The sequence below is a fragment of the Pseudophryne corroboree genome, chromosome 1 (genome assembly GCF_028390025.1).
Source record: "Pseudophryne corroboree isolate aPseCor3 chromosome 1, aPseCor3.hap2, whole genome shotgun sequence".
NCBI classification, from domain to species: Eukaryota; Metazoa; Chordata; class Amphibia; order Anura; family Myobatrachidae; genus Pseudophryne; species Pseudophryne corroboree.
Genome location: NC_086444.1, coordinates 827,417,576 through 827,439,424, shown reverse-complemented (window position 1 = coordinate 827,439,424; position 21,849 = coordinate 827,417,576). Strand labels below are relative to the sequence as shown.

The following is a 21,849-nucleotide window of genomic DNA, read 5'->3' as shown; positions in this document are numbered from 1 at the left end:
CTGACCCGCAGATGAATACACAATTCCTGGAACATCGAAGAAACTTTGCTGTCTGAGCAATTGTGAGTAGGTCTGAGGCTGCCACTAATCTGCGACTGATACATTCTGGAAGTGGTCTACGCTGACATCAGAGACCCTCCCCAAAACGCCTGGGCACGCCTACGTTCTTTCTGACAGTCAAACAGCGGCTACATTGCGATTACGATCTGTATGCATTTTTGACGCTATTACCCGTTGCGCATGCGCAATGTGAACGCTATGCATGTGCAGTAGTTCGATAATCGCTCGATTTCTCTGAATAGCAATCCATGCTGAATTAGGCCCTAAATCACATTTCTTTCTATGTACTTTTTTTATTTATGAACTGGCACCCAAAAGTGAACAATATATTCAATGCTTCACTAATGCCTTATAAAGGGACAAAACAATGTGTTTTCGCTTGTCAATCTATTCCCCTTTTAACAAATGGTAATATCCTGCTAGGCTCTGTGTATTATAATACCTAGATCCCTCTCCATCATATATTCACCCAAAAATGTGCCAAAAATGTAAGAAGCATGTGCATTTAATCCCTCAAATGCAAGACCTGTCCTATAAAGTGGCCCAGACAAGTCAAGATTTTTTCACCTGATCCCCAAAATACAGTATCATTTAGCAAACTGAGTTTGACATTTTTTGTTTTGACAGATACAATGTGTAGGTACAATGATGAGCAGGGATTTGAGGAAACATCTCTACTGTTTTCCAGGTTCTGTACAAGACATGACATAAACCAATGTTCTTCCCTAGACAGAGAACAGTGACTTTACCTTGTCTGTATGAGCTCTCTTACTGGTATGCAGCTCAGAGTGTAGTTTGAACACTTTTAATTCCAGATTAGTGATATGTTTTGAATGTTCCGCATTCTGCTCTCTGTAGGAAATAAACACAACATAAAAATAAAGAAAAACCCCACACAATTTTATCATCATTGAGAAGCACAAATAATGATTATGTATATTAATGGGGACAAAAATGGCGAATACGGTTTTTGTACTTTATAAAAACCTGTACTTATAAAAACCTTCTCAGTCGAAACCCTGGATAAAATTAGAAAGATACACATTTGATCCCTTCTATGTCAGGGTTTCCCACAACTACAGGATAGTCATACTTGAGCACCGGTGATTTAATTGGTACCTCAGTTGTTTTGATTTAACCATCTGTGCTCAAGCATGCATATCACTAAAAACGGGACAGTTAGTGTGCTTTGAGGACCATGGTTGGGAAAGCCTGATCTATGGATTGACAGACCTTCTAATATGAGTAGACTCAAAATGATGTTAGACTCAGTAATTATCTAGGATAAATCGATCATAATATGTGCAAAATTTTCTCCCCCATTATTTCATGCGTCAAACCTGGCAGTTTCCAAATCAATGCCAAACCTTAAATTATGTAACTGGTACACCCAGGGAACAAAAACAATCCAAGACCTATATGATAATCACTATATTAAGACGTTTCTACAGATTCAGGAGTCATTCCCACTAGTGATTGTTACAAATACCTCTGCAGATCAGTCATTGGACTTTCTCCAACACTACCATTCACTGCCTATATCTTCTCCCCATCCTTATATAACCTCCAAATTCTATTCAGAGTTAAAAATGAAGTATAACACTGTGGTACAAAACCCTTATGGGCCATATGCAACTGGGGTCGAATTGCCGCAAATGTCGAAAAACGGGGCATTTTCGACACAAAAAAATGATTCGACAATGCAATACAGTACTTTTCGACAAAAAAACATACGTTTTAGATTCGACTTTTTGCAATTCGACAGTTGTCAAATTCGACATGTCTGCAATGGTAAAAATGCGGCTTTTCAACAAAAGTATATTCAATTGAAGAATGTCGATTCGACAACAGTGCTTTTCGACAGTCATTTCGTCAATTTCAGTCCACCTCATTTTGCTGGCGGTATCTAATAAAAAATTTTAAAAACATGTTTTTTTTGTGTTTTTGCTGTTGCTAATAGCATATCTATTTATATTAGAAGGGATTATCTGCTTGGTTTGTATATTAGGAGCCACACGTATTTAATATATTTTTTAAAAGAATATTTTTTTTTATTACTGACTAAAATAATATGGGGAGATCAGAGCATGTTTTTTCAGTGGGAAGGGGTGGGAATGGGTTGAAAACCCTGAAAAAAAAATGCGTGGGGTCCCCCCTCCTAAGCATAACCAGCCTCGGGCTCTTTGAGCCGGCCTTGGTTGTAAAAAAACGGGGGGGGGGGGAAATGACAGGGGATCCCCCGTATTTTAACAACCAGCACCGGGATCTGCGTCGTCCTGGTGCAAAAAATACGGGAGACAAAAGACGTAGGGGTCCCCCATATTTTCCACACCAGCACCAGGCTCCACTAGCTGAAGAGATAATGCAACAGCCGGGGGACACTTTTATACCGGTCCCTGCGGCCGAGGCATTAAATCCCCAACTAGTCACCCCTGGCCGGGGTACCCTGGAGGAATGAGGACCCCTTAAATCAAGGGGTCCCCCCCCCTCCAGCCACCCAAGGGCCAGGGGTGAAGCCCGAGGCTGTCCCCCCCATCCAAGGGCGGCGGATGGGAGACTGATAGCCTTGTGTCAGAATAAAGAATATTGTTTTTTGTAGCAGAACTACAAGTCTCAGCAAGCCTCCCCCGCAAGCTGGTACTTGGAGAACCACAAGTACCAGCATTCGGGGGGGGGAGAAACGGGCCCGCTGGTACCTGTAGTTCTACTGCAAAAAAAATACCCAAATAAAAACAGTACACACACACCGTGATAGTAAAATTTTATTACATACATGCACACTGACACACACATACTTACCTATGTTGACACGCCAACTCGGTCCCCTTGTTCACGTATAATCCACGGTGTACCTGTAAAATAAGATTTTACTCACCGGTAAATCTATTTCTCGTAGTCCGTAGTGGATGCTGGGAACTCCGTAAGGACCATGGGGAATAGCGGGCTCCGAAGGAGGCTGGGCACTCTAGAAAGATTTATGACTACCTGGTGTGCACTGGCTCCTCCCACTATGACCCTCCTCCAAGCCTCAGTTAGGACACTGTGCCCGGACGAGCTGACATAATAAGGAAGGATTTTGAATCCCGGGTAAGACTCATACCAGCCACACCAATCACACCGTATAACTCGTGATACTATACCCAGTTAACAGTATGAATATAACTGAGCCTCTCAACAGATGGCTCAACAATAACCCTTTAGTTAGGCAATAACTATATACAAGTATTGCAGACAATCCGCACTTGGGATGGGCGCCCAGCATCCACTACGGACTACGAGAAATAGATTTACCGGTGAGTAAAATCTTATTTTCTCTGACGTCCTAGTGGATGCTGGGAACTCCGTAAGGACCATGGGGATTATACCAAAGCTCCCAAACGGGCGGGAGAGTGCGGGTGACTCTGCAGCACCGAATGAGAGAACTCCAGGTCCTCCTCAGCCAGGGTATCAATTTTGTAGAATTTTGCAAACGTGTTTGCCCCTGACCAAGTAACAGCTCGGCAAAGTTGTTTAGCCGAGACCCCTCGGGCAGCCGCCCAAGATGAGCCAACCTTCCCTGTGGAATGGGCTTTCACTGATTTAAGATGCGGCAGTCCAGCCGCAGAATGCGCCTGCTGAATCGTGTCACAGATCCAGCGAGCGATAGTCTGCTTAGAAGCAGGAGCACCCAGCCTGTTGGGTGCATACAGGATAAATAGCGAGTCAATTTTCCTGACTCTAGCCGTCCTGGAAACATAATTTTTCAAGGCCCTGACTACGTCCAGTAACTTGGAATCCTCCAAGTCCCTAGTAGCCGCAGGCACCACAATAGGTTGGTTCAAGTGAAAAGCTGATACCACCTTAGGGAGAAACTGGGGACGAGTCCTCAATTCTGCCCTATCCATATGGAAAATCAGATAAGGACTTTTATATGACAAAGCCGCCAATTCTGATACACGCCTGGCCGAAACCAAGGCCAATAACATGACCACTTTCAACGTGAGATATTTTAGATCCACGGTTTTTAGTGGTTCAAACCAATGTGATTTTAAGAAACTCAACACCACGTTGAGATCCCAAGGTGCCACTGGAGGCACAACCGGGGGCTGAATATGCAGCACTCCTTTTACAATGTCTGAACTTCAGGTACTGAAGCTAATGCTTTCTGGAAGAAAATCGACAGAGCCGAGATCTGTATCTTAATGGAGCCTAATTTTAGGCCCATAGACACTCCTGCTTGTAGGAAATGCAGAAATCGACCTAGTTGAAATTCCTCTGTTGGGGCCTTTTTTGGCCTCACACCAAGCAACATATTTCCGCCATATGCGGTGATAATGTTTTGCAGTTACATCTTTCCTGGCTTGAATCAGCGTAGGAATGACTTCCTCCGGAATGCCCTTTTCCTTTAGGATCCGGCGTTCAACCGCCATGCCATCAAAACGCAGCCGCGGTAAGTCTTGGAACAGACAGGGCCCCTGCTGCAGCAGGTCCTGTCTGAGCGGCAGAGGCCATGGGTCCTCTGATATATTTTCTTGAAGTTCTGGGTACCAGGCTCTTCTTGGCCAATCCGGAACCACGAGTATCGTTCTTACTCCTCGCCTTCTTATTATTCTCAGTACCTTTGGTATGAGAGGCAGAGGGGGGAACACATAAAACGACTGGTACACCCACGGTGTTACCAGAGCGTCCACAGCTATCGCCTGAAGGTCCCTTGACCTGGCGCAATATCTTTTATAGCTTTTTGTTGAGGCGGGACGCCTTCATGTCCACCTGTGGCCTTTCCCAATGGTGTACAATCCTTTGGAAGACTTCTGGATGAAGTCCCCACACTCTCGGGTGGAAGTCGTGTCTGCTGAGAAGATCTGCTTCCCAGTTGTCCACTCCGGGAATGAACACTGCTGACAGTGCTAACACATGATTTTCCGCCCATCGGAGAATCCTTGTGGCTTCTGCCATTGCCATCCTGCTTCTTGTGCCGCCCTGTTGGTTTACATGGGCGACTGCCGTGATGTTGCCTGATTGGATCAGGACCGGCTGGTTTTGAAGCAGAGGCCTTGCCTGACTCAGGGCATTGTAAATGGCCCTCTGTTCCAGAATATTTATGTAGGGAAGTCACCTGACTTGACCAAAGTCCCTGGAAGTTTCTTCCCTGTGTGACTGCCCCCCAGCCTCAAAGGCTGGCATCCATGGTCACTAGGACCTAGTCCTGTATGTCGAACCTGCGGCCCTCTTGAAGATGGGCACTCTGCAGCCACTACAGTAGAGATACCCTGGTCCTTGGAGACAGGGTTATCAGCCTAATGCATCTGAAGATGCGACCCGGACCACTTGTCTAACAGGTCCCCCTGAAAAGTTCTTGCATGGAACCTGCCGAATGGGATTGCTTCGTAGGAAGCTATCATTTTTCCCAGGACTCGCGTGCAATGATGCACCGATAACTGTTTTGGCTTCAGGAGGTCTCTGACTAGAGATGACAGCTCCTTGGCTTTCTCCTCCGGGAGAAACACTTATTTCTGGTCTGTGTCCAGAACCATCCCCAGGAACAGTAGACGTGTCGTAGGAACCAGCTGTGACTCTGGACTGTTTAGAATCCAACCGTGCTGTTGTAGCACTTTCCAAAATAGTGCTACCCCGACTAGCAACTGCTCCTTGGACCTCGCCCTTATAAGGAGATTGTCCAAGTACGGGATAATTAAAACTCCCCTTTTTCGAAGGAGTATCATCATTCCGGCCATTACCTTGGTAACACCCTCGGTGCCATGTACAGTCCAAACGGCAGAGTCTGGACTTGGTAATGGTAATCCTGTACCACAAATCTGAGGTACTCCTGACGAGGATAGTAAATAGGGACATGCAGGTAAGCATCCTTGATGTCCCGGGATACCATGTAATCCCCCTCGTTCAGGCTTGCAATAACCGCCCTGAGCGATTCCATCTTGAACTTGAATTGCATGTGTTCAAGGATTTTAAATATAAAGAAGGGTCACACCGAACCATGCAGTTTCGGTACCCCAAACCGTGTGGAATAGTAACCCCGTCCTTGTTGAAGTAGGGGCACCTTAAGTATTACCTGCTGGGAATACAGCTTATTAATTGCCTCTAGCACAGCCTCCCTGCCTGAGGGAGTTGTCGGCAAGGCATATTTGAGGAAACGGCGGGGGGAAGACATCTCGAATTCCAGCTTGTACCCCTGAAATACTACTTGAATGAAACAGGGATCCACCTGTGAGCGAGCCCACTGATCGCTGAAATTTTTGAGACGGCCCCCCACCGTACCTGGCTACACCTGTGGAGCCCCCGCGTCATGCTGTGGACTCAGAGGAAGCGAGAGAAGAATTATGATTCTGGGAACAGGCTGACTGGTGCAGCTTTTTCCCTCTTCCCTTGTCTTTGTACAGAAAGGAAGCGCCTTTGACCCGCTTGCTTTTCTGAAGCCGAAAGGACTGTACCTGATAATACAGTGCTTTCTTAGTCTGTGAGGAAAACTGAGGTAAAAATATTTCTTCCCAGCTGTTGCTGCGGATACGAGGTCCCAGAGACCATCCCCAAATAATTCCTCACCCTTATAAGGCAGAATCTCTATGCGCCTTTTAAGGTCAGCATCACCTGTCCAGTGACAGGTCTCTAATACCCTCCTGACAGAATGGACATTACATTCATTTTGGATGCCAGCCGGCAAAATATCCCTCTGTGCATCCCTCATATATAAGACGACGTCTTTAATATGTTCTCATGTTAGCAAACTAGTATGTTTGACAGGGTCACCGACCACGCTGCAGCAGCACGCTCTGCAGGTTTCAGTCTAGTACCTGAGTGTGTAAATACAGACTTCAGGATAGCCTCCTGCTTTTTATCAACAGGTACCTTCAAAGTGGCCGTTCCTAAAACGGCAGTGCCACCTATTTTGACAACCGTGTGAGCGCCTTATCCACCCTAGGGGATATCTCCCAGCGTAACTTATCCTCTGGCGGGAAAAGGTACGCCATCAGTAACTTTTTAGAAATTACCAGTTTCTTATCAGGGGGAACCCACGCTTTTCACACACTTCATTCATTCATCTGATGGGGGAACAAAACACTGCCTGCTTTTTCTCCCCAAACATAAAAACCCATTTTTAGAGGTTAATGTCAGAAATGTGTAACACATTTTTTTTTATTGCCGGGATCAAGTCACGGATGTTCCTAGTGGATTGTGTATATGTCTCAACCTTGTCGACACTGGAGTCAGACTCCGTGTCGACATGTGTGTCTGCCATCTGAATGAGCGGACGTTTTTGAGCCCCTGATGGCCTTTGAGATGCCTGGGCAGGCACGGGCTGAGAAGCCGGCTGTCCCACAGCTGTTACGTCATCCACCCTTTTATGTAAGGAGTTGACACTGTCGGTTAATACCTTTTACCTAACCATCCACTCTGGTGTCGGCCCCACAGGGGGCGACATCACATTTATCGGCATCTGCTCCGTCACTATATAAGCCTCCTCCTCAAACATGTCGACACAGCTGTACCGACACACCGCACACACACAGGGAATGCTCTGACTGAGGACAGGACCCACAAAGCCCTTTGGGGAGACAGAGAGAGAGTATGCCAGCACACACCAGAGCGCTATATAATGAGGGGATTAACACTATAACTGAGTGAATTTTCCCCCATAGCTGCTTGTATATACAATATTGCGCCTAAATTTAGTGCCCCCCCTCTCTTTTTAACCCTTTGAGCCTGAAAACTACAGGGGAGAGCCTGGGGAGCTTTCTTCCAGCTGCGCTGTGAAGAGAAAATGGCGCCAGTGTGTCTGAGGGAGATAGCTCCGCCCCTTTTCCGCTGCCTATTCTCCCGCTTTTTTCTGGATTCTGGCAGGGGTATTTACCACATATATAGCCTCTGGGGCTATATATTGTGGTATTTTTGCCAGCCAAGGTGTTTTTATTGCTGCTCAGGGCGCGCCCCCCAAGCGCCCTGCACCCTCAGTGACCGGAGTGTGAAGTGTGTATGAGGAGCAATGGCGCACAGCTGCAGTGCTGTGCGCTACCTTGGTGAAGACTGATGTCTTCTGCCGCCGTTTTTCCAGACCTCTTCTTGCTTCTGGCTCTGTAAGGGGGACGGCGGCGCGGCTCCGGGACCGAACACCAAGGACTGGGCCTGCGGTCGATCCCTCTGGAGCTAATGGTGTCCAGTAGCCTAAGAAGCCCAATCCGGCTGCAAGCAGGCGAGTTCGCTTCTTCTCCCCTTAGTCCCTCGCTGCAGTGAGCCTGTTGCCAGCAGGTCTCACTGAAAATAAAAAACCTAAATCTATACTTTCTTTCTAAGGGCTCAGGAGAGCCCCTAGTGTGCATCCAACCTCGGCCGGGCACAAGATCTAACTGAGGCTTGGAGGAGGGTCATAGTGGGAGGAGCCAGTGCACACCAGGTAGTCATAAATCTTTCTAGAGTGCCCAGCCTCCTTCGGAGCCCGCTATTCCCCATGGTCCTTACGGAGTTCCCAGCATCCACTAGGACGTCAGAGAAATAAAATTATACTCACAAAAATCCAGTGTAGATCTGTCCTCTTCTTGTTTGTAATCCACGTACTTGGCAAAATAATAAAACGCAAAACCCGATCCACGCACTGTAAGGGGTCCCATGTTTACACATGGGACCCCTTTCCCCGACTGCTGAGACCCCCTCGTGACTCCTGTCACAGAGGGTCCCTTGAGCCAATCAGGGAGCGCCACGTCGTGGCACTCTTCTGATTGGCTGTGCGCGTCTGAACTGTCAGGCGGCGCATAGCACTATGCCGCTCCATTATATTCAATGGTGGGAACTTTGCGGTCAGCGGTTGACCGCGAGTAACTTCAACGCTGACGCAACGTTCCCACCATTGGATACAATGGAGCGCCTATGTGCTACATTGTATCTCGAGTGCGCCGCCTGACGCGCACAGCCAATCAGGAGAGTGCCACGACGTGGCGCTCCCTGATTGGCTCAAGGGACCCTCTGTGACAGGAGTCACGGGGGGTCTCAGCAGTCGGGGAAAGGGGTCCCATGTGTAAACCAAGTAATGTAAACCAAGTAAACAGAGTAATCCAGGTCATTCGTTTTACACCGCAGCACATCTGGTTCGGCCCCCTGGAGTAACTCTGGTCATGACCAGCGTCACCGACAGTGCGCATATAACCGGGTTGATCCTTTCACACCAGCACATGACCCGAGTTTACCCAGCAATTTCCCAGGTCAAATGCTCGGTGTAAAAGGGGTATAAGTGCATTAGCCATTCCGAAAATATGATTAAAATCATACATATACATGCTCTGGATAAATTACATAAAATGTGGACTGACTCAAGTTTTGTTGGAGAAACTGTGTCGAACTAGGGACTTTGAGTCACATTTTTTGGTCCTGTCCAGTTATTCAGCCTTGTGAATCGAGATCTTTGACCTAATTTTTTAGGTTACTAAAGTGTCCGTCCCCCGTCTTAGCACTTTTGCAACATTTTTCCCCTCTACTATGATCTCATAACAACTATATCACTGTCTATCCCTTGATAGCCACAAAAGCAGCATTGGCTCAATGTTGGAAGAATTCCAACCTACCCTCTCATGACTAAGATTATTTCCAACATTCAGTGTGGCTAAGAGATGGAGACCCTCGGCTTTAAATACTCAGCTTCAGCTTCTTCTCCTCTGATCAGATGGCAACAATGGTATGCCTTCTATACTGCTTACCTCGGTGAGTCTAGTTTCTCCTCCAACCCATAGGCTAGAAAAAACCTGTATTAGAATGTCTGATACTGTACCGCCTCCTTGGAATGTGTGTATTCACTTGATCTTTATTATATTTGAACCAGTGAATTCCACTTTCTCCCCCCTTCTCTGTTCCAGTTTTGTTCTTTAACCTTTTCGCTTAGATCCCCAGAATTTGTGAAGTACAATTAGGTTTGATTTCTCGGATACAATTAATTGTTCAATCCCTTAATAAAAAATGTATTGATAAAAATAAGAATTTACTTACCGATAATTCTATTTCTCATAGTCCGTAGTGGATGCTGGGGACTCCGTCAGGACCATGGGGAATAGCGGGCTCCGCAGGAGACAGGGCACATCTAAAAAAGCTTTTAGGTCACATGGTGCGTACTGGCTCCTCCCCCTATGACCCTCCTCCAAGCCTCAGTTAGGTACTGTGCCCGGACGAGCGTACACAATAAGGAAGGATCTTGAATCCCGGGTAAGACTCATACCAGCCACACCAATCACACCATACAACTTGTGATCTGAACCCAGTTAACAGTATGATAACAAAACGAAGTAGCCTCTAAAAAGATGGCTCACAACAATAATAACCCGATTTTTGTAACAATAACTATGTACAAGTATTGCAGACAATCCGCACTTGGGATGGGCGCCCAGCATCCACTACGGACTATGAGAAATAGAATTATCGGTAAGTAAATTCTTATTTTCTCTAACGTCCTAGTGGATGCTGGGGACTCCGTCAGGACCATGGGGATTATACCAAAGCTCCCAAACGGGCGGGAGAGTGCGGATGACTCTGCAGCACCGAATGAGAAAACTCCAGGTCCTCTGTAGCCAGAGTATCAAATTTGTAAAATTTTACAAACGTGTTCTCCCCTGACCACGTAGCTGCTCGGCAAAGTTGTAATGCCGAGACTCCTCGGGCAGCCGCCCAAGATGAGCCCACCTTCCTTGTGGAGTGGGCCTTTACAGATTTAGGCTGTGGCACGCCTGCCACAGAATGTGCAAGTTGGATTGTGCTACAGATCCAACGTGCAATCGTCTGTTTAGACGCAGGAGCACCCATCTTGTTGGGTGCATACAATGTAAACAACGAGTCAGTTTTTCTGACTCCAGCTGTCCTTGAAATATATATTTTTAATGCTCTGACAACGTCCAGTAACTTGGAGTCCTCCAAGTCGCTAGTAGCCGCAGGCACCACAATAGGCTGGTTTAAGTGAAATGCCGAAACCACCTTAGGGAGAAATTGAGGACGCGTCCTCAATTCTGCCCTGTCCGAATGGAATATCAGATATGGGCTCTTGTATGACAAAGCTGCCAACTCTGAAACTCTCCTGGCAGAAGCCAGGGCCAACAGCATGGTTACCTTCCATGTAAGGTATTTTAATTCTACCGATTTTAACGGCTCAAACCAATGAGATTTGAGAAAATTTAGAACCACGTTCAAATCCCACGGTGCCACTGGAGGCACTATTGGGGGTTGTATATGTAGTACACCTTTGACAAAAGTTTGTACTTCAGGCACTGACGCCAATTCCTTCTGGAAGAAAATTGATAAGGCCGAAATTTGAACTTTAATAGACCCCAATTTTAGGCCCATAGACAATCCTGCTTGCAGGAAATGTAAGAATCGACCCAATTGAAATTCTTCCGTTGGAGCCTTCTTGGCCTCACACCACGCAACATATTTTCGCCAAATGCGGTGATAATGTTGTACAGTCACTTCCTTCCTAGCCTTAATCAAGGTAGGAATAACTTCCTCTGGAATGCCCTTTTCTTTTAGAATCCGGCGTTCAACCGCCATGCCGTCAAACGCAGACGCGGTAAGTCTTGGAACATACAAGGTCCCTGCTGAAGCAGATCCCTTCTCAGAGGTAGAGGCCACGGATCCTCCGTGAGCATCTCTTGAAGTTCCGGATACCAAGTTCTCCTTGGCCAGTCCGGAGCCACCAGTATCGTTCTTACTCCTCTTTTCCGTATAATTCTCAGCACCTTTGGTATGAGAGGCAGAGGAGGGAACACATACACTGATTGGTACACCCACGGTGTTACCAGAGCGTCCACAGCTATTGCCTGAGGGTCTCTTGACCTGGCGCAATACCTGTCCAATTTTTTGTTGAGACGAGACGCCATCATGTCTACCTTTGGTTTTTCCCAACGGTTCACAATCATGTGGAAAACTTCTGGATGAAGTCCCCACTCTCCCGGGTGAAGGTCGTGTCTGCTGAGGAAATCTGCTTCCCAGTTGTCCACTCCCGGGATGAACACTGCTGACAGTGCTATGACATGATTCTCCGCCCAGCGCAGAATCCTTGCCGCTTCTGCCATTGCACTCCTGCTTCTCGTGCCGCCTTGTCGGTTTACGTGGGCGACTGCCGTGATGTTGTCGGACTGGATCAACACCGGCTGACCCTGAAGCAGCGGTTTTGCCAGACTTAGAGCATTGTAGATCGCTCTTAGCTCCAGTATATTTATGTGAAGAGACGTCTCCAGGCTTGACCACACGCCCTGGAAGTTTCTTCCCTTTGTGACTGCTCCCCAACCTCGTAGGCTGGCATCCGTAGTCACCAGGACCCAGTCCTGTATGCCGAATCTGCGGCCCACTAACAGATGGGCAGTTTGCAGCCACCACAGGAGAGACAACCTTGTTCTTGGTGACAGTGCTATTCGCTGATGCATGTGCAGATGCGATCCGGACCATTTGTCCAGCAGATCCCACTGAAATGTCCGTGCATGGAATCTGCCGAATGGAATCGCTTCGTACGAAGCCACCATCTTTCCCAGGACTCTTGTGCATTGATGTACTGACACCGTTCCTGGTTTTAGGAGGTTCCTGACAAGTTCGGATAACTCCCTTGCTTTTTCCTCCGGGAGAAACACCTTTTTCTGAACCGTGTCCAGAATCATTCCCAGGAACAGCAGACGAGTTGTCGGGGTCAATTGAGATTTTGGAAGATTCAGAATCCACCCGTGTTGCTGGAGCACTACCTGGGTTAGTGCTACACCGACTTCCAGCTGTTCTCTGGACTTTGCCCTTATCAGGAGATCGTCCAAGTAAGGGATAATTAATACGCCTTTTCTTCGTAGAAGAACCATCATTTCGGTCATTACCTTGGTAAAGACCCGAGGGGCCGTAGACAAACCAAACGGCATCGTTTGAAACTGATAATGACAGTCTTGTATCACGAACCTGAGATACCCTTGGTGTGAGGGGTAAATTGGGACATGCAGATAAGCATCCTTTATGTCCAGGGACACCATGAAGTCCCCGTCTTCCAGATTCGCTATCACTGCTCTGAGTGACTCCATTTTGAACTTGAATTTCTGTATGTACAGGTTCAAGGATTTCAGATTTAGAATAGGTCTTACCGAACCGTCCGGCTTCGGTACCACAAATAGTGTGGAATAATACCCCTTTCCCTGTTGTAGGAGGGGTACCTTGACTATCACCTGCTGAGAATACAGCTTGTGAATGGCTTCCAAAACCGACGTCCTTTCTGAGGGAGACGTTGGTAAAGCAGACTTTAGGAACCGGCGAGGTGGAAACCTTTCGAACTCCAGCATGTAACCCTGAGATATTATCTGCAGGACCCACGGGTCCACTTGTGAGTGAGCCCATTGATTGCTGAAAATCTTGAGTCGACCCCCCACCGTTCCTGGGTCCGCTTGTAAAGCCCCAGCGTCATGCTGATGGCTTTGTAGAAGCCGGGGCGGGCTTCTGTTCCTGGGCAGGGGCTGCGTGCTGCCCTTTCTTACCCTTTCCTCTGCCTCTCGGCAGATAAGACTGTCCTTTTGGTCGCTTTTTATAGGAGCGAAAGGACTGCGGCTGAAAAGACGGTGTCTTTTTCTGTTGTGAAGGGGTCTGAGGTAAAAAGGTGGATTTGCCGGCAGTTGCCGTGGTCACCAGGTCCGAAAGACCGACCCCAAACAATTCCTCTCCTTTATATGGCAATACTTCCATATGCCTCTTGGAATCCGCATCACCTGACCACTGTCGCGTCCATAAACTTCTTCTAGCAGATATGGACATCGCGCTTACTCTTGATGCTAGAGTACAAACATCCCTCTGAGCATCTCGCATATAAAGAAAAGCATCCTTTAATTGCTCTAGAGTCAATAAAATACTGTCCCTATCCAGGGTCTCAATATTTTCAGTCAGAGAATCCAACCACACTACCCCAGCACTGCACATCCAGGCTGAGGCTATTGCCGGTCGCAGTATAACACCCGTATGTGTGTATATACTCTTCAGTGTAGTTTCCAGCCTCCTATCTGCTGGATCCTTGAGGGCGGCCGTATCAGGAGACGGCAACGCCACTTGCTTTGATAAACGTGTGAGCGCCTTATCCACCTTAGGGGGTGATTCCCAGCGCGCCCTAACCTCTGGTGGGAAAGGGTATAATGCCAACAACTTCTTTGAAATTAGCATTTTTCTATCGGGGGTAACCCACGCTTCATCACACACATCATTCAATTCCTCTGATTCTGGGAAAAATACAGGTAGTTTTTTCACCCCCCACATAATACCCCTTTTTGAGGTACCAGTAGTATCAGAGAGCTGCAAAGCCTCCTTCATTGCCGTGATCATATAACGTGTGGCCCTACTGGAAAATACGTTTACTTCCTCACCGTCGACACTAGATTCATCTGTGTCGGTACCGGTGTCGACTGACTGAGGTAAGGGACGTTTTACAGCCCCTGACGGTGTCTGAGATGCCTGAACCGGTACTAACTGGTTTGCCGGGCGTCTCATTTCGTCAACTGACTTTTGTAATGTGCTGACATTATCACGTAATTCCATAACCAAAGCCATCCATTCCGGTGTCGACTCCCTAGGGGGTGACATTACCATCATCGGCAATTGCTCTGCCTCCACACCAACTTCGTCCTCATACATGTCGACACACACGTACCGACACACACAGCAGCCACACAGTGAATGCTCTATTGAAGACAGGACCCTCCTAGCCCTTTGGGGAGACAGAGGGAGAGTTTGCCAGCACACACCAAAAGCGCTATACAGTATATAACAACCCTAGAAGGTGTTGTTTTTATATATGCGCTCTCAATATATATTTATATCGCCAATTTATGCCCCCCCTCTCTTTGTTACCCTGTTTCTGTAGTGCAGTGCAGGGGAGAGTCGTGGGAGCCTTCCTCACCAGCGGAGCCGTGCAGGAAAATGGCGCCGAGTGCTGAGGAGAATAAGCTCCGCCCCTTTTCCGGCGGGCTTTTCTCCCGGTTTTTCTAATAAACTGGCCTGGGTTAAATACATACATATAGCCTTAATGGCTATATGTGATGTATTTATTTGCCTCTAAGGTACTCTATATTGTTGCCCAGGGCGCCCCCAGCAGCGCCCTGCACCCTCCGTGACCGAGATCCGTGAGCTGTGTAGCAACAATGGCGCACAGCTGCAGTGCTGTGCGCTACCTCTATGAAGACTGAAGTCTTCTGCCGCCTGTTTCCGGACCTCCGTTCTGCCGTTCTTCAGCGTCTGTAAGGGGGATCGGCGGCGCGGCTCCGGGACGAACCCCAGGCTGACCTGTGTTCCGACTCCCTCTGGAGCTCAGTGTCCAGTAGCCTAAGACTTCAATCCTCCTGCAGGCAGGTGAGTTGCAAGTCTCTCCCCTAAGTCCCTCGTTGCAGTGCTCCTGTCGCCAGCAGGAGACACTGATTAGAAACCTAAAAAAAAACTTTTCTAACTAGCTCTTTAAGAGAGCCACCTAGATTGCACCCTCTCGGACGGGCACAAAAACCTAACTGAGGCTTGGAGGAGGGTCATAGGGGGAGGAGCCAGTACGCACCATGTGACCTAAAAGCTTTTTTAGATGTGCCCTGTCTCCTGCGGAGCCCGCTATTCCCCATGGTCCTGACGGAGTCCCCAGCATCCACTAGGACGTTAGAGAAAATGTTTTAAAAACATCTTACTACAGTATATGTGAAACAAGGTTTATACAGTGTCAAAACTAAATAAACATAGAATACTTCTATTTAACAAGATAATTAAAATAAGCATAGGAGGTGCACTCATATAATAGGGAAAAGATAAAATCCCACAATAGCATTTTTTTATATAGTAAGACTCCAGTAAAAGCTCACTCCATATCGGCTATGTATCAATCAAAATCAGTTGAAACAGTCTTTTTTTAATCATGTATCCAGTCACTTGTACTGACAAAAATGTTTGTATATAAAACATCTTAATAGAAACAAAAGTAAACGATCAAAATTATAGAATTTGTTTGTAGTATCAACAATACAGATTATTAAGTGACACATTTATGACATAGCTGCCTGACCGACCTTAAATGAGTAGTGCAGCTTTAACGCTTCTAACTTCAGTTATCATGTGTATTTAAGGGGAACATTTACTAAGCAGTGATAAGAGCGGAGAAGTGAGCCAGTGGAGAAATTTCCCCATCAACCAATCAGCAGCTCTGTATGATTTTATAGTATGCAAATTATAGATGTTACTTCAGTGCTGATTGGTTGCCATGGGCAACTTCTCCACTGGCTCACTTCTCCGCTCTTATCACTGCTTAGTAAATGTACCCCTAAGTTACAGTATGTGTCCCCAATTTTAATAATATGACATGGTCAACACTGATTATTGACTTACGATTCAATTAATACATTGAGAACATTGACTTTTTATACTGTATATATATATATATATAAAATAAAACAAATGGTGTCATATATATATATATTTCCTAGTGGTGCTTTCTGCATCTAGCCTATAACAGCTCTAGAATATCTAATCTAGACTGTAGCATCTTCTTATGTCTCCATGTTGCATGTGTATAAAATGCTGGGATCCTGTCACACTACTCTTTATGGGTTCAGTATGATTTACCGACGGTCAAAATCCCAACAGCCATTGACCTATAGTCAAAATACTGACACAGTCAAAATACGACAATCATTATGCCGACATGTTAAAAATACTGACATAGTCAGAATACCGACATTTGAAATACCGACAGTTTTTCAGGGTTTTTTTTGTTGGTGTCAATGTGGACATAGGTTGACATGGACACTGTCTGAGGGTACCGCATCACCTCGCATAGCTTGCTTCGGGCACGGTGCCTCGCTGCGCTCGCCATGCTTCGGGCACGGTGCCTCGCTGCGCTCGGCACACTATTATATTTCCCTTCCAGGTCTACTGGGATGGTAAAGTATGAACAAGTCTGTTTTTGGGGCAAAAATTCCTTATAAATGCATGTCGGCATTTTGACATGTCGGCATTTCAAATGTCAGTATTATGACCCTGTTGACATTTTGAACATGTCGGCATAATAAATGTCGGTATTTTGACAGTGTCTGTATTTTGACTGTCGGTCAATGGCTGTCGGGATTATGACCGTCGGTATTGTGTCCCAGTCGGTAAATCAACTGCTACCCCTCTGTACTATATGAAAGTTACAGACAGTCATATAATGGGTGTAGACACTTTAGCATGTGATTGTGTCTAACGACCTACAACTTTATATCACTTTAACTCTGGTGCACACACACAACTTTACAATCAAATTCTCACATTGTAGGTAAAAAAAAAAAAAAAACTTTTTGGAAAACCTACTGCAATGTTTCCATCTGATGCTGTATAGTCTCCGCATGGCTCCTGGCAGCGCTTACTTCAGCACTGAGCACTGCTGCCTTCTGTCCGTGCTCATTAGCAAGATTATCACACCTAACCCAAAAGAGACAAGCATTAGTTTACAAATCAAATTATAATTCATAACTGATAAAATATTTGTCTGAAAAGCAGGCTATAAACGGTGTTGCTCTCCAACAAATGTGGAACTACAAATCCCAGCCAGAAGCTATCAGGACATTCGGGACTTTTCATTACAGCCAGAGAACTGAAGGTACAGATGTGTCCTCACATATTTAATGTCTTTGCACCAAATGGCACGAGACATCCAGGGCAACCGAGGTGCTCTGAGATAAGCAGTGTACCAACTTTTTCTTAAAGTTAGTCGCACCACAGCTGCTGCAAAAAGGGGGGGGGGGGAATAGCCTCTACCCACCCCTGTCTGTATTTCACACATCGGTATTATGAATGCCAGGATCCCGGCCGTCGCCAGTCCATACTGTTTCCGAAGACACATCTGTATAAACCACACATCAGCTCCTGGAAACTGTATTCCTCTTTCTGATACATATTGTTATTTATTCCTTTAAAAGAACATTCTACATTTTATAGAAAGAAGTGTGACCACAACATATCCTGCGTGATCATATCTCATTAAAGGAGTAAAACACAAACAATAAAAACACATTTATTGTTATGTTATGAAACTTTGTTTTCAGTCAGTTCTATTTTAGTTTTTCATTTTTCCTGTCCGCATGTTCATACTCGGCTGTACTTTATACAAACACAAGATGATTGCTGTTCTTATGTGTATTAAGCTATTTCCAATAGCAGACCATGGGATAAATTTACTGAAGTGTGAGTTTTTTTTAGAAGTGGTGATGTTGCCCACAGCAACCAATCAGATTCTATCTATTATCTTCTAGAACAGGGATGGGGAACCTTCAGCCCCTCCAGCTGTTGTTGAACTACACATACCAGCATGCCTTGCTACAGTTTTACTATTTGGCCATGCTAAAACTGCTGCAGGGCATGATGGGATGTGTAGTTCAACAACAGCTGGAGGGCCGAAGGTTCCCCATCCCTGTTCTGGAGTTGCTAGATGAATGATGCGTAGAATCTGATTGGTTGCATTGGCAACATCTCCACTTCCAAAAAACTCACACTTTAGTAAATATACCCCTATATGTAATTTGATTCTATCTGTTTGCTGGACATTTTGGCCACCAAGGTGTGTTGTTAATTTGGAAACTCATCCCGGTACTTGGGACGAGCAGCATGATCGGCCTGTCTGTGGCAAGTTTAGCCCCTCTCTATCTCTTCACGGTCACATGGATAAAATGTACACTGAATCAAAACAGAAAGGATAAATGACCACTAAAGGCGCTGTGTTTTGCCTGTCTGAAGTGTGAAGTACTGAAAGGGTGTAGTATGAGTGGCCGGCAGCCGGGATCCCGGTGGCTAGCATACCGGCGCCCCAGAGTCTTAACCTTAGCCTCCACACTCTGGCCCTCATTCCGAGTTGATCGGTCGCAAGGCGAATTTAGCAGAGTTACACACGCTAAGCCGCCGCCTACTGGGAGTGTATCTTAGCATCTTAAAATTGCGAACGATGTAATCGCAATATTGCGATTACAAACTACTTAGCAGTTTTAGAGTAGCTCCACACTTACTCTGCCTGTGCGATCAGTTCAGTGCTTGTCGTTCCTGGTTTGACGTCACAAACACACCCAGCGTTCGCCCAACCACTCCCCCGTTTCTCCGGCCACTCCTGCGTTTTTTCCGGAAACGGTAGCGTTTTCAGCCACACGCCCATAAAACGCCGTGTTTCCGCCCAGTAACACCCATTTCCTGTCAATCACATTACGATCGCCGGAGCGAGGAAAAAGCCGTGAGTAAAAATACTAGTGATGAGCGAGGTTCGGTTTTACTCGGTTTTACTCGGTTCTCAAAACGGCATCTTATTGGCTATCCAAAACACGTGACATCCGTGAGCCAATAAGATGCCGTTTTGAGAACCGAGTAAAACCGAGTAAAACCGAACCCGCTCATCACTAAAAAATACTATCTTCATAGCAAAGATACTTGGCGCAGTCGCAATGCGAATATTGCGCATGCGCACTAAGCGGAATTTCACTGCGATGCGATGAAAAATACCGAGCGAACGACTCGGAATGAGGGCCTCTGTGATTAGCCGTAGCCAATACCCCCCACTATCTTAGCCCTAGCCGCCACCCCAGGTGGGTTAGGGTAGGGGGCAGGGGAGGGGTGAATTAATTATCCCGTCCCCTGTCGGCATTCTAAAGGTCGGGATGCCACGGTTGGGTTTGTGACCGCCGGCATACCGACCGTCGTCATATCATATCACACCCACAATAAAGACAGGGCTGTCGGTTAGTAAGTTTTTCGCCATTGCTCAAAGTGGACCTACCAAACCTGATCAGAATCCGATTGACCCTATACAATCAATCCCATTATGATTTCAGAAATGAGATCTAAATGCAGTGGTTATGTGTGCACATTCATCGGCCAGCCACACTAACTCGTGGTTCCTGGTGTTGTAGTACTTATATTGTATCAAGGAAAATAAAAGAAATGTACAGTAAAAAAAAATATATATATATGTAAAGACACCAACAACGTTAGTGAAACTACAGGCAAAAACGAACTTTTAATGTTCAATCCTCCTGTCAAAATAATAACAGCAGCTATTCTGGGAGAAAGAGCAAAGGGTAGGTTCAGTGGAACAAAGATTGATATAGTTCACAGGATGTGTTTAAAATAGAACTTTTATTGATATTGTTAAAAATTCTGATAGCTACACTGTTTTATAGCAAAATACGATAAACAAATATAATAAAAGCTGCAATAGGAAATAACGAGTTTTATGGTAAGAACTTACCTTTGTTAAAACTCTTTCTGCGAGGTACACTGGGCTCCACAAGGATTGGACAATGGGGTGTAGAGTAGGATCTTGATCCGAGGCACCAACAGGCTCAAAGCTTTGACTGGTCCCAGAATGCACAGCGCCGCCTCCTATATCACCCCACCTCCCAGCACAGGAGCTCAGTTTTTAGTTAACCAGCCCAATGCAGTAGCAGGAAAAGAGACAACAACGGTTGGTAGCCACATACACCACACTCTCACGACAAGAGAAGTGTCAGAGGCTAATGCCATACCAACCCAAAGAAGCTAAGTGCGTCAGGGTGGGCGCCTTGTGGAGCCCAGTGTACCTCGCAGAAAGAGTTTTAACAAAGGTAAGTTCTTACCATAAAACTCGTTTTCTGCTGCAGGGTACACTGGGCTCAACAAGGATTGGACAATGGGGATGTACTAAAGCAGTTCCTTATGGGAGGGGACGCACTGTAGCGGGCACAAGAACCCGGCGTCCAAAGGAAGCATCCTGGGAAGCGGCAGTATCGAAGGCATAGAACCTTATGAACGTGTTCACGGAAGACCACGTAGCCGCCTTGCACAACTGTTCAAGGGTCGCACCACGTTGGGCCGCCCAAGAAGGTCCAACAGACCGAGTAGAATGGGCCTTAATGTGATCAGGAGCAGAGAGACCAGCCTTCACATAAGCATGTGCAATCACCATTCTAATCCATCTGGCCAGGGTCTGCTTGTGAGCAGGCCAGCCACGTTTGTGAAATCCAAACAAAACAAATAGAGAATCTGATTTTCGAATAGAAGCAGTTCTCTTCACATAGATACGGAGAGCCCGTACCACATCCAAAGACTGCTCTTTGGGAGACAATTCAGGAGAGACAAAGGCCGGAACCACAATCTCCTGATTAAGGTGGAACGAAGAAACCACCTTAGGTAAATATTGGGGACGAGTCCTAAGAACCGCCCGGTCACGGTGAAAAATCAGATATGGGGAACTACTACACCCAGATCCGACACTCTTCTAGCAGAGGCAATAGCCAGCAAGAACACCACCTTAAAGGAAAGCCACTTAAGGTCAGCTGAACCGAGGGGTTCAAATGAAGGTTCCTGCAATGCCTCCGAAACCACCGACAAGTCCCAAAGAGCCACAGGCGGGACATAGGGAGGTTGGATACGCAACACACCCTGAGTGAAAGTATGAACATCAGGCAAAGTCGCAATTTTTCTCTGAAACCACACCGACAAGGCAGAAATATGAACCTTGAGGGAGGCCAGACGCAGGCCTAAGTCCAGGCGCTGCTGAAGAAAAGCCAAAAATTTGGCTGTACTAAACTTGGAAGCATCATAATTGTTAGATGCGCACCAAACAAAGTAGGAATGCCAGACCATATGGTAAATCCGAGCAGACGCCGGTTTCCGGGCCTGCAACATAGTTTTAATGACCTCTTCAGAAAAACCCTTAGCCCTCAAGACGGAAGCTTCAAGAGCCACGCCGTCAAAGACAGCCGGGCGAGGTCCTGGTAGACACAGGGGCCCTGAACGAGGAGGTCTGGGCATTGTGGAAGTAGAATTGGACGCTCTGATGACAGGCCC

General features: G+C 46.5%; 1 protein-coding gene across 7 annotated transcripts in view; it reads right to left on the bottom strand.

Annotated features, from left to right (window-relative positions):
• CCDC158 (coiled-coil domain containing 158) overlaps positions 1-21,849 on the bottom strand; it is a 282,324-nt gene that overhangs the window by 110,169 nt on the left and 150,306 nt on the right. For all 7 annotated transcript variants that reach the window (XM_063919702.1, XM_063919686.1, XM_063919681.1 and 4 more), the window contains exons 8-9: positions 17,353-17,463; positions 810-912 (exon numbers count right to left, since the gene is read on the bottom strand). In XM_063919702.1, coding sequence (XP_063775772.1) covers positions 810-912; positions 17,353-17,463 — 214 coding nt within the window. The remainder of the gene's footprint in view (positions 1-809; positions 913-17,352; positions 17,464-21,849) is intronic.